Source organism: Trichechus manatus, unplaced genomic scaffold, assembly GCF_000243295.1.
Source record: "Trichechus manatus latirostris isolate Lorelei unplaced genomic scaffold, TriManLat1.0 scaffold00070, whole genome shotgun sequence".
In the NCBI taxonomy this organism is placed as follows: domain Eukaryota; kingdom Metazoa; phylum Chordata; class Mammalia; order Sirenia; family Trichechidae; genus Trichechus; species Trichechus manatus.
Window position 1 is genome coordinate 9,636,560 of NW_004444006.1, and position 17,078 is coordinate 9,653,637.

At 41.0% G+C, this 17,078-nt stretch overlaps 1 protein-coding gene across 3 annotated transcripts in view; it reads right to left on the reverse strand.

Moving 5' to 3' along the window:
• The window catches only part of HDAC8 (histone deacetylase 8), a 331,772-nt gene extending 315,984 nt beyond the window's left edge, over positions 1-15,788 (reverse strand). For 2 of the 3 annotated variants that reach the window (XM_023734688.1, XM_023734687.1), the window contains exons 1-4: positions 15,338-15,746; positions 14,741-14,793; positions 11,478-11,608; positions 10,621-10,762 (exon numbers count right to left, since the gene is read on the reverse strand). In XM_023734688.1, coding sequence (XP_023590456.1) covers positions 10,621-10,762; positions 11,478-11,608; positions 14,741-14,793; positions 15,338-15,448 — 437 coding nt within the window. In that variant the 5' untranslated portion in view covers positions 15,449-15,746. Of the gene's footprint in view, positions 1-10,620; positions 10,763-11,477; positions 11,609-14,740; positions 14,794-15,337 lie in introns of all 3 variants that reach the window. The other variant, XM_004380149.2, reaches the window with a different exon arrangement.
• Positions 15,789-17,078: the final 1,290 nt, after the last annotated feature.

Below are 17,078 nucleotides of genomic sequence, written 5' to 3' on the forward strand. Positions count from 1 at the left end.
ATGTGACATTTGGGGGTGGGTGAGAGAATATGGGGAATGCTGGCAGCAGAACTCTGACAACGTCAAGGACTTGAGTCTTGTGCGCAATAGCTTTCAGAAAGGAGAAGCTTAAGGAAAAAAGGGGAAGTTTAAGTGTAGTCAGTGACAAACAGTACCAGGGCTAACTTCAGCTGGACAGAGAGTTGAACTTGCTGGGCCAGGGACTTGTCTGAGAGGCTGCCTAAGACCTCGAGTGTAACCCAGTCTGGATATAATAAATAACTTATATCAAACACTTAAGATGTACCAGGCTCTTTGCTAAGCACTTTAATGTAATTATTAAATTTAATCCTTATAACCCTAGAAGGTAGGTGCTATTATTACCCTAATTTACAAATGAGGACACCGAAGCATAAAGAAATTAAGTAACTTGCCCAACGTCACACAGCTAGCAACTGGTGGAGCTGGAAATCCCTGTGTGATACTGATCAACTGTGACATACTGTCTTCCTCAGTTCTACAGGAGCTAGAGGAACATATCTCATCTCCTAGAGGCTGGGGTGGGGGGGGTGTCATAGAAACAAAGGTATGTCTTAGCTGGTTACTACTCTGCTGGGTGGATGGGTAGTTTTCCTATGGAGGGGCTGGTGCTTTGTAGGTTGGGCATATATTGTAAGATTGATCTGGCATACTATAGGAAAGGCCTGTCTATTCTGTCTGGTGATGTACCTGTTCTTCATGTGCCAGCACAGAACATGTGTGAGTAGCAAGTGATATGGGTATGTCCCCTACGGGTGAAGGAGGGTTGTGCCTTGGTGGTAAGAAGATGTGGTTGACACTTAGTCCAAGACTCCATTTTCATGTAGCTATCTATTTGTTTGTAAAGGCTGGAGGTGGGGTGGTACAGCTAGAGACGGAGGTTTAGCTGCTTGGTCAACATTGTCACACTGAGCATAGGAGCCCTTTGAGGAATTAGAACTGTGGTGCAATTCACTGCCATTCACTCTGTCTGATGCATAAGGTGGGAGCTTTTGGGAATACAGCTCTAGTAGCTTTGGTCCTAGCTGCCAGTTGAGTAGAACTAAGGAGGTCTAGTTCTATATTCTTCTTGTAGAGCTTGCTAAGACACAGGGCATAGACTGTAATGGTTCTACCATTCACTGCCCCCAGGTGGAAGTCCCGGAAATCAGCATTCTAGGACAATAATGTCTCCCTCTCCTAGCAGGGAAGCAGGACAGAGGGGGCCCAGTTGGCATAGATTCCATGTTGGCAGGTGAAAGGTTGAAATGTCATGGGACAAGAGGGCAAATAACAGAACTGCAGAAGGAAGAACAATGTGGCTGAGCTAGAGATGTGGGTCTTAAATGGATTATCACAATGAGAAAAAGGAAAATATTGGGAGCTGAGATGCAGAGCCAAACAGAGTAAGACACCAGAAAAGGCAAGGATGAGGAATAGCCAGTCAAAGTGAACAAATAAGATGTGATCTAGACAAATTCTGGAGGTAGGAGTCAATATCCTGTGTAGGGTTTTAATAATCACCCAGCACGTGTTTACATGGGTAAGGTAAGTCCCATTTAAGGGAACCTGGATGAGACAAGATGACTTCTTAAAAAACTGAGTACAAAATGCAGGATCAAAGGATTCAAAGAAGTCCATGAGCAAGCAATATATGAGAACAAGAGTCATTTCACAGAGAAACTAGAGGTCATGAGGCAGGAACTGCCTCGGTTTGCTAGCAGGCAATTCATAATCTTCTCTGTCACACCCATCTTTACTTCTTTTTCTCTGGCTTCAGAAAAGGTGGGTCTCATCCTCCCAAAGCCATTTACCTGATTCTCTCCTGTATCCTCTGAGACTTGGGTCCATTGTTTATCCCTCTCATATTTCCAATATTTTCCTTTCAACCTGTAAATGTTCTTAAATCTTTTAAAACTGAACAAAACCAATAAACTATCCTTCAGTCCTTACTCTCCCTTAGGCACTCCACTCCTCTATTCATTACTCTCCAGAAAGTTCTCTTATCAAGGTCACTAACCTTACTAGCCAAATACGACTGACACTTTAGTACCTATCTGGACAGTACCCCTCTACAGCACAAGACACTGTTGAGAGCTCTTTTCTTCTTTAAACTCTTTTTGCTCCCTTGGGATTCCACGACCTCTCTATTTTGATTCTCTGGCTAGCCCTGACTGTTGCTTTTCAGCTGAATTCCCTGGAGCATTTTCTTCTGCTTGTCCATTACAAGTGGGTGTTTCCTGGGGTTCTGGGCTCTATTTTTTTTCCTTATTCTCTTTCTATCTCCTAAGTAATCCCATCCATTTTCAGGGTTTGCATCACCACTTGATATACTGACAACACATCTGTTTCCAGTTCCAGCTTCTACCTCCATATCCAAACCTGTATATCCAATTTCCCTGAGTATCACTTCCACTACATACCACCACCTACTCCTGTTTATTGAGGGAGTTTATTGAGGTAGTATATACAGTGGTTACTCACACAGGTTGGAGAATCAGATTGCTTGGGTTTCAGTCTCAACTCGGCCACTTACAAATCTTGAACAAGTTGTTTACCCTCTCTGTACTTCTGTATGTGTAAAATAGGGATAATGATAGTACCCACTTCTTAATGTTCTTGTGAGGATATATGAGCAAAACGCATGTCAGGTAGTACCTAGCACGTAGTTCATCATGTTAGTTATTGTTATTAATTGCTATCTTGTTTGGGACACATCCAAGCAAGCCAGAAACCTTAGTCATCTTCCCCTTCTTTCATCTTCTCCCATATCCAACAACAACAACAGTTGCCCTCGAGTCATGGTGACTTCATGTGTCAGAGTAGAACTGTGCTGATTTTTTCCCATATTCATTCAATCATTAATTTTTTTGTGGTATTCATAATATTTTTTGGAACACTTTATTGTGCTTTAGGTGAAGGTTTACAGAGCAAATTAGTTTCCCATTCAATAATTTATATACAAATTGTTCCATGACATTGGTTGCAATCCCCACAATGTGTCAGCACTCTACTCATCACCACCCTGAGTTCCTCATTTCCATTCGTCTGGTTTTCCTGACCCCTTCCTGCCTTCTCATCTTTGCTTTTGGGCAGATGTTGCCCTTTTGGTCTTATATAGATGACTGTTCTAAGGAACACTTTCCCCATAGGTGTTATTGTTTATCTTATAGACCTGTCTATTATTTTGGAGCCCTGGTGGCACAGTGGTTAAGTGTTCGGCTGCTAACTAAAAGGTTGGCAGTTCAAATCCAAGAGTTGCTCCTTGGGAACCCTATTGGGCAGTTCTACTCTGTCCTATAGGGTTGCTATGAGTTGGAACTGACTCGATGGCAATGAGTTTGGTCTATTATTTGGGTGAAAGGTTATCTCTGGGAGTGCCTTCAATTCCAAGTTGGAAGGGCAATCATTATTTCTTGATTTTTATCTCTTAATGCTCTCTCAAATCCGCCTTTACTGTCCTCCATCTCCCATGCCTTAGTTCAGGTCTTTATCACTTTTCAATGGGACTACCAACTCCTTAGGCACATCAATTCTCATCCACTATTCTTCTTGGTAAGGAGCCCTGGTGGCGCAATGGTTAAGCACTTGGCTGCTAACACAAAGGTCAATGGTTCAAACCCACCAGCCGCTCTGTGGGAGAAATGACCAGATGACCTGCTCCTGTAAAGACTGCAGCCTAGAAAACTCTATGGGGCCAGTTCTACTCTGTCACACTGGGTTGCTATGAGTCGGAAATCAACTCAGCAGCACCTAACAACAACATTCCATGTTCCTAGATAGGAAGACTCAATATTGTTAACATGAAAGTTCTTCCCAACTTGATTTATAGATTTAAAATAATATCAATCAAAATCCCAGCAGATTATTTTGTGGATATCAACAAACTAATTCTAAAGTTTATATGGAAAGGCAAAAGACCTAGAAAAACCAACACAGTGTTAAAGAAGAACAAAGTTAGAGGACTGATACTACCCAGTTTTAAGACTTAATATACCTCACACCATACACAAAAACAAATTCAAAATGGATTAAGGACCTAAATGTGCAATCTAAAACCTAAAATACTCAGAAGAAAATGCAAGGGCAACCATGTCAGTCCTAGCTTTTAACAATGGATTATCTAATAATAAAAGCACAAACATCAAATGACAAAATAAATAAATGAGATCTCATAAAAATTAAAAACTTTTGTTCATCAAAAAGACTTTACCAAAAAAGTGAAAAGACAAGCTACCAACTGGGAGAATATCTTTGGAAACCATATATCTGATAAGAATCTAATAACCAAAATATATACAAAACTTTGACAACTTAACAACAAAGAGACAAGTAACCCAATCATAATATGGGCAAAGGACTTGAACAGACATTTCACCAAAGAGGACATTCAATGGCCACCAAACATGTAAAAATATGCTCAACGTCATTAGCTACCAGACAGATGCAAATCAAAACCACAGTGAGATACTTTTTCACTCCCACTAGGATGGCTAAGATAAAAACAAACAAAAAACAGAAAATAATGAATGTTGGTAAGGAAGTAGAGAAACTGGAACCCTTATGCATTGCTGGTGGGGATGCAAAATCGTACAGCCGTTGTCATAAACACTGTGGCTGTTCCTCAAAAAATTAAAAGTAGAACTACTATATGATCCAGCAATTCTGCTCCTAGGTATATATCCAGAAAACTTGAAAGCAGAGACTCAAATAAAGACTTGTATACCAGTGTTCACTGCAGGACTATTCATATTAGCCAAAAGGTAGAAACCACCTAAATTCCCATAAACAGATGAATGGATAAACAGAGACTCAAATAAAGACTTGTATACCAGTGTTCACTGCAGGACTATTCATATTAGCCAAAAGGTGGAAACCACCTAAATTCCCATAAACAGATGAATGGATAAACAAAATGTGGTACATACATACAATGGAATACTACTCAGCCAGTAGGAGAAACAAAGTCTTGATACATGCTACAGTATGGATGGAGCTTGAAGACATTATGCTGAGTGAAATAAGCCAACCACAAAAGGACAAATATTGTATGATCAGTATATAAAAAGACAAGAAAAGGCAAACGTATAGAGACCAAAGTTCATTAGTGGTTACCAGGGGTGGGAAGGAGGGGGAAAGTGGGGGGTTAATGGTGGTGGGAAAATTACACTGATTATGTGAAGGGTTGCACAGTCAGTTATTGTAATTGCTGTCAATAAGCTGAACAGTAAAAAGTTGAACTGGCAAAAGTTGTGATAGATATATTTACAACAGTGAAAAAATAATAATAAAAGAGTAGCTGCTGAGGCTGCTTATGTACAACCAAAAACCTCACGGGAGTTGGTTTCTTGGTTTGAAGGTTAAGGCTTGCGGTTTCATGGGGCATTCCAGTTAACCGGCCTGATAAGGTGTTTAGTGCTTCTGTTCTACCTCCTAGTTCGTTACATAGTGCCTGGCGTCTTAAAAGCTTGCAGCTGCCATCCAAGGCATGACAATCGGTCCCTGGAGCAACAAAGGGAGGAGAGTCAGGAATAGGAGGAGGATGTCGAATGTGGGGTTAATTGCCTCCATGAACAACTGCCTCCTTTGCCAGGAGACCAGAAGAACTGGATGGTGTCTAGTTACCATTAGTGAACATTTTCATCAAAGATTCTATAGAAGAATCCTGAACATTTTAAAAGGGAAACATGCAGAATTTCAAATTCTCATGGACTCGAGACTTTCTGGAGCCATGGAGGCTGGATGAACCACTGAAACTATTACCCTGAGATAATCTTTAAATCCTAAACCAAAAATAACCCCTGAAGTCTTCTTAAAGACAAACAATAGTTTAACTAGAAAAAAAATCTCTGCCTTGAGCATTATGCTCTTTTAAGAGCTATCTATATGGGATCAAAGTGACAACAGCAACACAAAGATTAGACAGGAATGTTAGAGAGCAGTGAGTTTATGTTAATGGAGGAGGAACATCTCAGGAAAGAAGTGTGAGTGTTCACAATAGCAAAAAGATGGAAACAACCTAGGTGCCCATCAACAGATGAATGGATAAACAAACTATAGTACATACACACAATAGAATACTATGCAACGATAAAAAGCAACAATGAATCTATGAAGCAACTCACAACATGGATGAATCTGGAGGGCATCATGCTGAGTAAAATAAGTCAATCACAAAAGGACAAATATTGTATGAGACCTCTACTATAAAAACCCATGAAAAGGTTTATACACAAAAAGAAACAATCTTTGATGGTTACGAGGGAGAGGAGGGGTGGGAGGGAGAAACACTAAATAGGCAATAGATAAGTGGTAACTTTGGTGAAGGGTAAGACAGTACATAATACTAGGGAAGCCAGCACAACTTGTACAAGCAAGGTCATTGAAGCTCCAAAGACACATCCAAACTCCCTGAGGGACCAAATTACTGGACTGAGGACTGTGGGGACCATGGTCTCAGGGAACATCTAACTCAATTGGCATAACATAGTCTAAAGAAAATGTTCTACATTCTACTTTGGTGAGTAGCATCTGGGGTCTTAAAAGCTTTTGAGCAGCCATCTAAGATACTCTAATGGTCTCACCCCATCTGGAGCAAGGGAGAATGAAAGAAAACCAAAGACACAAGGGAAAGATTAGTCCAAAGGACTAATGGACCACAACTACCACAGCCTCCACCAGACTGAGTCCAGCAAAACTGGATGGTGCCCAGCTACCACCACTGACTGACCAGGATCACAATAGAGGGTCCTGGACAGAGCCTGAGAAAAATGTAGAAGAAAATTCTAACTCACCAAAAAAAACCAAAACAAGCTCAGATTTACTGGTCTGACAGAGACTGGAGAAACTCTGAGAGTATGGCCTTCGGACACTCTTATAGCTCAGTAATGAAGTCACTCCTGAGGTTCACCCTTCAGCCAAAGATTAGACAGGCCCATAAAACAAAACAAGACTAAATGGGCACACCAGCCCAGGGGCAAGGACGAGAAGGCAGGAGGAGACAGGAAAGCTGGTAATGGGAACCCAAGGTCGAGAAGGGGAGAGTGTTGACATGTCTTGGGGTTGGCAACCAATGTCACAAAATATGTGTATTAATTGTTTAATGAGAAACTAATTTGCTCTGTAAACCTTCATCGAAAGTACAATAAAAAAGTAAAGACAAAAAAAGGAGAGTGAGAATGGTTGCAAACTTGAATATAATCAATGTCACTGAATTGCATATGTAGAAATGTTTGAATTGGTGTATGTTTTGCTGTGTATATTCTCAAAAATAACAATAAAATTTGAAAAGAAAAAAGAAAAAGACTTAATATAAAGCCGCAGTAATCAAGACTATGTTGTACTGGTAAAAGAACAGACAAATAGATCAATGGAATAAACAGAACAAAGAGCCCAGAAACAGACCCACACAAATGTAGTCAACTGATCTTTGACAAAAAAGCAAAGGCAATTCCATGGAGAAAGAATATTCTTTTCAATAAATGATGCTGGAACAACTGGACATCCACATCCAACAAAATGAATCTAGACATAGCTCTTAACACCTTTCACAAAAAGTAACCCAACGTGGATCATATACCTAAACTTTTATGCAAAAGTATAAAATTTCTAGAAGATAACAGGAGAAAATCTAGGTGATCTTGCGTTTGGTAATGAGTTTTTAGATAAACACCAAAAGCATGATCCAAGAAAGAAAAAACCCAACCTGTTGCTGTCGAGTCAATTTCAACTCATAGCAACTCTGTGAGATAGAGTAGAACAGCCCCACAGGGTTTCCAAGGAACAGCTGGTAGATTCGAACTGCCAACCTTTGGTAAGCAGCCTTAGCTCTTAACCACTGCACCACCAGGCCCCCTAAAAATACACAAAGAACTCTTAAAACTCAACAATAAGAAAACAACTGAATTAAAAAATGGGCAAAAGATCTGAGCAGATGTTTTATCAAAGAAGATATACGGTTGGCAAATAAGCCTATGGAAAGATGCTCAACACTATATATCATTAGAGAACTGTAAATTAAAAAACGAGATACCAAAAAATACACCTATCAGTATGACTAAAATACAAAACCCTGACAACACCAAACGCTGACAAGGATGTGGATGGAGCAAGAGAAACTCTCGTTCATTGCTGGTGCAGATGCAAAATGGTACAGCCGTTTTGGAAGACAGTTTCGCAGTTTCTTAAAAGCTAAACCATCCAGCAATGACTCACCTTGGTATTTACCCAAATGAGTTGAAAACTTATGTCCACACAAAAACCTGCACATGAATGTTTATGGCAGCTTTATTGATAATTGCCCAAAATTGGAAGCAACCAAGATATCTTTATATAGGTGAATGGATAAACAAACTGTCCTACATCCATACAAAAACGTGAAAAACCCATTGCCGTTGAGTCAATTCCCACTCATAGCTAATGGAATATTATTCAGTGATAAAAAGAAATGAGTTAACAAGTTACAAAAGGATGTGGAGCGACCTTAAATGCATATTGCTAAGTGAAAGAAGCCAATCTGAAAAGGCTACATACTGTATGATTCCAACTATATGACATTCTGGGAAAGGCAAAACTATAGAGACAGAAAAAAGATCAGTGGCTGCCAGAGGTTCAGAAGGAGGGAGGGAGGGATGAATAGGCAGGATTTCTCGAGTGGTAAAACTATTTGCTATGATACTGTAATGGTGGATACATGACATCATACATTTGTCAAAATCCATAAAACTGTACAATGCAAAGAGTGAACCTTAATGTAAACTATGGACTTTAACAGGAGAAACTGTGTGCGGGGAGGGGGAAGGGGTGTGAGAGGGTATATGGAAGCTCTCTGTATTTTCTGCTCAATTTTTCTGTACACCTGAAACTGTTCTAAAAAAATAAAGTTTATTAATTAAAAAAAGAAACCTTGCTTCAATTTCTGTACTTCTGCTTATTAGGGATGATAAACATATGCTTGACATATAGTAGGTGCCATGAGTTGAAAATCAACTCGACCGCACCTAACGACAAAGCAATGCTTGTTGAATGAATAAATGATACATATGAATCTGTGCATGTCTTGGGGGATTGGGAGGTTTAAACAAATATTGTGATTATAGTATGTAAATGCTTGCTAGATGTAAATTTTGGGGCTTAATACCTGTAGTTCATCTGCAGAAAGGTTCTCGAGATGCCAAGAACACCCTGGAATTCTGATCTGAATTGGAACAATCCCTAGATTGTAATTTGCTTTCACTGAAGGTGTGTCTGTTTCCAGGTAGGATCAGCTGAAAGCTGTCTGAAACTGTAAAGATAATGATGTGTGGGCATGTCTGTGCCTGTACAGAGCCAAGCAGCAGCCACGACTGGCTCAAGATACAGTGCACTTCCTTTGGCGGCAAAACAGTAATAAAGTGACAGGTATCTGAGTATTCCACTAGAAACTCATCCAGGGCCTACCATGTCTTATGCAGTAAATTTAAGTACATAAGAACCTCCAGTGCCACATGCAGAAACTACATCTGACTCCTAGGACCAGGCATTTTCCATGAAACCACACTACTTTTCTTCCCAACTCACTAAGCCCAAAAGGACATAAAAGTTTCTGGTTCAGAGAAGCTTAGTCTTCTCCTTTCATTCTGCAGTTCGAGGAAGAGAGGGTCATTTTTTTTTCCCCTAGGGTTCATATATTTATCTTGAACTTTTTTTTTTTTAAACACAGCAAAAGCGAACAAAAGGCTGTTTTTGTTTTGTTTTCAAGACCACGTAGAATTCATTACCAAAACATTGGTTTTCTTTGCTCTATTGCCTAAGCTGTAGATTCTAGTAGTAAACATCAATTTTCAAGGACTTTTTTGGTCATGAAATCTGTCAATTTGATGAAAAGATTTCCATGTTATTATCTTAACCTGTATATGCTGAAATTGTGCTCGAAGATTTATTCTGGAAAAAAAAAGAGTGCCATTTTCTCTCGACTCAAGAGCACTACAGAGTATCAAGGTTATGGCTGATAGGACAATCAACTGGTTTGTAAATGATGCGTTGGCAGTTACGACCACAGCTGCCTCATTTCAGACAGACGACTGATCAATTCAGTTTTTAAAATTCTTCTCCTCCAACATTTGTTAAGTACTACAGACATATCAAACAAGATGCCAAATGCTAAATAAGGCACAGCAGTCCTAGTTAGAGTATTTCTGTTTGAAATGTTAACATAAAACTCCAAGAGGATTTTTCCTCCAACCCCAAGTAATACCTAAGAATAGTGGCTTCACAAGCCATTTCTCCTTAGACAGATACCTAACTCTAGGTTACCACTTTCTTTAGAGATGTAGAGTTACATATCCTTTGCCCTGCCCATTTTATCGACGGAGAAACTGAGGCCTAGAGGGGTTGATATGTCCAAGTCAGTTAGCTGAGTTAGGAGCAAAACTAGGCTTAGAACCCAGGTGCCTTGACTTTCAGTAGTGTTCTTTCTACTATGCTATGCCATCTTCTATTTCATTTGTGTCTCTTCAGAATGTCTAGTAAAGTGCTATATATATACAAATCTCTCAATAAACGTCAAGAAAACAAGCATAAGAGTTTGCCTAACTGAAAAATTGACTTAAGTAAAGTCAGAAAGCAGAAAGGTAATTTTCTTACTTCTTTGCATGATGCCAGCCTCCAGACCAGTTAATTGCGACTTTGCACTTTCCATCAATCAGGCATTGGGCAGCTGTGATTGTAGCCCCTCCTACAGCTGCTGCATAGTCAAATATCCCTTCAGTGGCTGGGCAGTCATAACCTTAGGGCAAAAATCAGAAGACTCTGTTAAGAGATAAATTCTAGAAAGAGGAGGAATAGGTTGAGATGTGACAACTTAAACCAAAAAGCTACTGTGCTAACATCAGCTCCGACTGAGATAGAAACATCTCACAATATTGGGGCAAGGATTTTTAAAATGTTAGAGCTTGAAAAGAAAAACCTTAAAGATTAACTAGCCACAACCTACAGATGGAGAGGCCTGAGAGGTGATATGTCTTGTCTACGGTCACAAAGAGCCAGGCCTGGAAGCCAGGTCTCTTGACTCCCAGTCCAGTGTTTTTTCCTATTAAACCATGGTACTGGCCATTTATAGTTTAAAAAATGTAGCTGTTTAATGCGAGATAAGACAGAAAAGTTAGCCAGAACATACATCTGTACTCAAGTTAAAATATAAGGTCACAGGACAGCCAAATCAGCATACATATAGCCATACCAGATATGGACACGGACTGCTACTAGGGCATAAGGCACTGAAAGGTTTTCCTCCATTTGATCCATCATTCAGTTTTGCTCAACTCATATGGTTTGCTTTGTGAGTTATGTGGCTAAATCAAGAGATTAAGATTAATGGTTAACACATTATTTGCTAATTAAAAATTCATTAAAAGCCATAATGCAAATTATAAAAGATTAACTAGTTATACTCTACAGATGGAAGTTGTCTATCTCCCATCATTGCCTGGTTACAACTTTACCTAGCCCATATTCTATGGAGTCCGGATGATCATCATCTCCTTCTTGGCTGACCTGCTGGAGATGCTGCAGATAGGCATCAGTATGGAAGGTGGCCATCTCCTCCATTGAGGCCACTTTTGGCTTAACAATCCTAACAATAACAGAACAAACAGAAGTGAGTGAGTCAGACCCAGAGTATGCCAGAAGCTGCAAAGGAGCCAGCAGTCTGAGCAGAAAATACATCCCCCAGCTTCTGGTTTCAGTAGGCTAAAGTAATAAACACGTTCTGCTCCTCCACTAAGGAGCCGTGGTGGTGCAGTGGGTAAGTGCTTGGCTGCTGCTTCAGGTATTTAGTACTGCTATAACAGAAATACCACAAGTGGATGGCTTTAACAAAGAGAAATTTATTCTCTCACAGTCTAGGAGGTTAAAATTCTGAATTCAGGGTGTCAGCTCCAGGGGAAGCCTTTCTCTCTCTATCGGCTCTGGGGAAAGGTCCATGTCATCAATCTTCCCCTGCTCTAGGAGCTTCTTCGTGCAGGGACCCTGGGTCCAAAGGATGCACTCCCCTCCTGGTTTTTCATTCCTGGTAGTATGAGGTCCCCCGTCTCTGCTCGCTTCTTTTATATCTCAAAAGAGATTGACTCAAGACACAACCTAATCTTGTAGATTGAGTCCTGCCTCGTTAACATGACTGCCTCATTAATCCTATAGAGATAGGATTTACAACACATAGGAAAATCACATCAGATGACAAAATGGTGGACAATCACACAATACTGGAAATCATGGCCTAGCCAAGTTGACACACATTTTGGGGGGACACAATTCAATCCATAACAGCTGCTAACCAAAAGGTCAGCATTTCAAACCCACCAGCCGCTCCATGGGAGAAAGACGTGGCAGTCTGCTTCCGTAAAGATTACAGCCTTGGAAACCCTATGGGGGCAGTTCTACTCTGTCCTATAGGGTCGCTGTGAGTCAGAATCAACTCAAAAGCAACGGGTTGGGTTTTTTTGGTTTTGCGCCTCCACTGCACAATATAGTCTTTACTTCTGTTATGGATTGAATTGTGTCCACCCAAAATAATATGTGTTGTAAATCCTAGCCTCTATGCCTGTGGTTATAATCCCATTTGGGAATGGGTATCTTGAGTAAATCTCTTCTGAGATGTAAAAGAGATTAAACAAACAAGCTAGCAAGCAGAGATAGGGGGAAGATTGATGCCAAGCCACATGAAGATTGCCCAGGAGCAGAAGCTCAGAAGAGACAAGACCTCTCTCCAGAGCGACAGAGAGAGAACACATTCCCCTAGAGCCAGCACCCTGAATTCAGACTTCTAGCCTCCTAAACTGTGAGAAAATAAATTTGTTGGTTAAAGCCACCCGGTTGCAGTATTTCTGTTATAGCAGCACTAGATAACTAAGACAACTTCTTCACATCATGGTAATGATTCCATCACTAAGGGGATAGATTTTTCCCTTGAGTTTATAGTTAGGTAAAAACAAATGAGTAATCATATTTAAGATAAATAAATAATCAGATATCAGACAAACTGTACTCTGTGAGTTACAACTTTCATGACAAACCAGTAGACAGAGATATTTTCATTTAATTGGTTCCTAATTGAGCAATGTAATCCTTTTAGATAATTTTTACTTTGGAGTCAGAGAACTGGGTTCCTGTCCTGAATTATGTACTTACTAGTTGTAAAACCTCAGGTAAGTTATTTGACCATTCTGCAGCTTAGTTACCTCATCTATAAAATGGGAATACCTTAATGGGGGACATATGTGGAGATTAAATAACATGTATGAAAATGCTTTGTGGATTCCTATCATTATTATTAATACTAAAGGATAAAAAATAGGCAACCCAAAATGTACAAATTCCTTTACTTGGTCCCTCACACCTGCTTCTGAGAGAAAGGAGAGAAGGGGCAGAAAGATTGGAAACTGGGCTTCACTCAGAACCTCTTAACCTCACAAGAAGTAATAAATAGGGGTGAATGACAGAACAAAGGGAATTATCCTAACAACAAGATTTACCACCTTTTACCTCGAGCTGCCTGTTCCACATTTCCTCTTCCTGACCCCACCACTGGCACTGCTATTCTCTAGCCATTGCCACTTAAAGTGTGATCTATGGACCAGTAGCATCAGCATCACTTGGGAGACGGTTAGAAATGCAGAACCTCAGGCTCACCTCAGACCTACTGAATCCAAATTTGTATTTTAACAAGATGATTTTTTTAGCAAGATGATGTATTTTAACAAGGTGATTCAACAAGTTAGAGGAGCACTGACCTAGGCCACAGGGAGGCAGTAGTGGTTTTTTATGTTTGCTGAATGGAAGCAAACCCATGAGTTTATCATGAATCAATATGACCATACAAGCTATGAAGGAGCCCTGGTGGTACAGTGGTTAAAGTGCTCAGATGCTAACTGAAAGGTCAGCAGTTCGAACCCATCAGCCGCTCCGCAAGAGAAACATGAGGCAGCCTGCTTCTGTAAAGATTACAGCCTTGGAAACCAACCCTATGGTTCAGTTCTACTCTGTCCTATAGGGTAGCTATGAATCGCCGTCGATTCACTGGCAGTGGGCTGTTATGTTGTTGTATACAGACTACTACTATCACCAAGAAGGCTGGAAGAAATCCTGTAGTTCAACCTCAAAAATTAAATAAATAGCCAAGATCTAAAGAGTCATACATACGTCTTCTTCAAGAAAACTTGTCTATACCGTCAGAGGTGAAAAATCTGTCCATTAAAATAAATATTTTAGTTTCTGGGACCAGGTTCCAAGTTCTAATTGCTCTCTCTTCTACCACTTTTCCATTTGTTTAACACTTACTGAATATCTCCCTACTTAACAGCAAGGAAATTGGACAGTTTTACTTTGCTTTCTTGTTAGTCATAATTTTTTTTTTTTTGAAATGAAAGTTCCTCCCAGTTGAACACCTTTATCTATCAGACAGGTTTTAGTACCCAAATGTAGTAACCTCAAAATCTCCACAATGTAACTTCAAAATTTCCACAATGCACCTATCCCTAGGATATTTCCCCTCTCAGCAATAGAGTCCTATTTCTATGGGATCTTAACTGCTTCATGCACTTTTTTTTCAAGTTTTCTTAATTTCTTAAGCACTTCCATGTGGTTACAGGCAGATTACAAAAGCTTAAAAAAAAAAAGCACCATTCTTCTCTCACTGTCAAGGAGGATAGATAATAAAGCTATGAATACTTAGGTTCAAGACTATGTTCAAGAAAGAAAGGCAACTTACCTCATTTGCTTATGCAGTGCATATGCTTCAATCAGAGAATGTACCATACTGGCCTAAAAACAAAAGACAGAAAATAGTCTGTGCTTAATGTCTTTTAACAGTTTAATTCGGCGAAATCTCACCGATCGCGTCCTCTTGAACCAAAGGAACTTTGTTTTAGCTCTCCTTTCTATATAGGGTCGTTATGAGACGGATCAATTAGACGGCACTGGGTTTTGGGTTTTTCTTCTATTTACGTAACAGTTACATACACTTTACACAATATAGATACAAAGTATCTTAATCACTAAAGGGAAAGCAACGGGCCCTTAACTTAGGTGATGGAACACTTTTCAGTTCCGCGATTCTTTCCCACGACTTCAGAGACTCCCTTGTAGCAAGAAACACCATCCCCTCCCTTATGCCCCCCCCCCCCCCCCCCCCCCCCCCCCTCCGTTGGACACCCCGCCTATAAACGCTATAAGAGAACACTTCCTCCATCACCTGACAAAGATTCCCCCAGCCCAAGTGTCCTCTCCGCTTCCACCGCCTCCACTGCTACGCACCCCCCCCCCCACTCCGAAAAGCCCCGCGGTCTTTCGTCCCGACCTCTCTTACCCGTTTGGGGACTTTGGCCAAAGAGTCGCACATGTTGACATACTCGGGACTGTAGATGTAAACCGGCGGCAGCGACTGCCCACCGTCCGCCGGTTCCTCTGGCTCCTCCATGTTCCACTTCCAACCGATCCGGAGCAACCGTCCGGATCCGGCTTTCTACGGACTCAGTTCGGGCTCGAGTTCCTGCTCCTCTGATCGGCCGCAGGTGCTCCCTGGTCAACATTCCCTCCTATTCTTGAGATGGCCGGAGACACTGTCCCCGCTCTCCATCCAATTGAGAGAACAGATGGACCTTCCCAGGCCCGAAGCCCTCCATTTAGTGGCCACAGTTTAAAAAAGGGGGTTTGGTGGCTATAAAACAGCCCAAATAGCTGCCAGTTAGAATTGAAATTTATGGCACAAAATAAGTACGGTCAAAACTAACCATCCTTGTTGCCCTACGGGGCCATTTGAAATGAGGTCAGACCAGCCGCAGAGCATACTGGGAGATGTAGTTTCCAGGAGTTTGAGAACCGGGAGAGCCGGAGCTAATCATTACAATAGACGAGAATTTTGAGTTTTAGGGCTAAAAAACGCAGCCTCAACTCTTTATGAATTCTCTGAACTTGCAAATACACCTATTTAAATATTTAAAGACAGAAACAATGTAGCTACCAAGAGCCCACCACCACCTAGATACATCAGCTGCAACTTACGTAGACAGGCTTTCCTGTGGGGGGGCTAATTAACAATAGGCGCCCTTGTGGCGCAGTGGTTAAGAGCTCAGCTGCTAATCAAAAGGTCAGCAGTTGCTTGTACAAGGAAAGGTCATGGAAGCTTCATAGACACATCCAAACTTCTTGAGGGGCTGAATTGTTGGGCAGAGGGCTGTGGGGACCACGGTCTTAGGGAACATCTAGCTCAATTGGCATAACACAGTTTATAAAGATAACGTTCTACATTCTACCTTGGTGAGCAGCATCTGGGGTCTTAAAAGCCTGTGAGCAGCCATCTAAGATACTCCTCTGGTCTCATCCCTTCAGGAGCAAGGGAGAATGAAGAGAACAAGATACAAGGAAAAGATTAGTCCAAAGGACTAAAGAACCACAGCTTCCAAGGCCTCCACCGGACTGAGTCCAGTACAGCTAGATGGTACCCGGCTACCATCACTGACTGCTCTGACCGGGATCACAACAGAGAGTCCTGGACAGAGCTGGAAAAGAATGTAGAACAGAATTCTAACTCACAAAAAAAGACCAGATTTACTGGCCTGACAGACTGGAGAAACCCTGAGATTATGGCCCCCAGACACCCTTTTAGCTCAGTGGTGAAGCCCCTCCTGAAGTTCACTGTTCAGCCGGGGATTGGACAGCCTCATAGAACAAAACAGGACTAATGAGGCACAGCAGTCCAGGGACAAGGACTAGAAGGCAGGAGGGGACAGGAAAGCTGGTGATAGGGAACCCCAAAGTTGAGAAGTGACAGTGTTGACATGTCGTGGGGTTGTTAACCATTGTCATAGGGCAATATGTGTACTAACTGTTTAATGAGAAACTATTTGTTCTGCAAACCTTCTTGTAAGGTACAAAAAAAAGAATTATCTATGTGAGATCAAATTGACAACAGAAACTCAAAAGGTTTGATGGGAAGCCTAGGGGACAGAGAGTTGAAGATAATGGTGATAGAAAAATTTGGAAAAGGTTAGTGAGAATAGCAGCACAACTGGAAGAATGTAATCGATGTCACTGAATTGTACATGTAG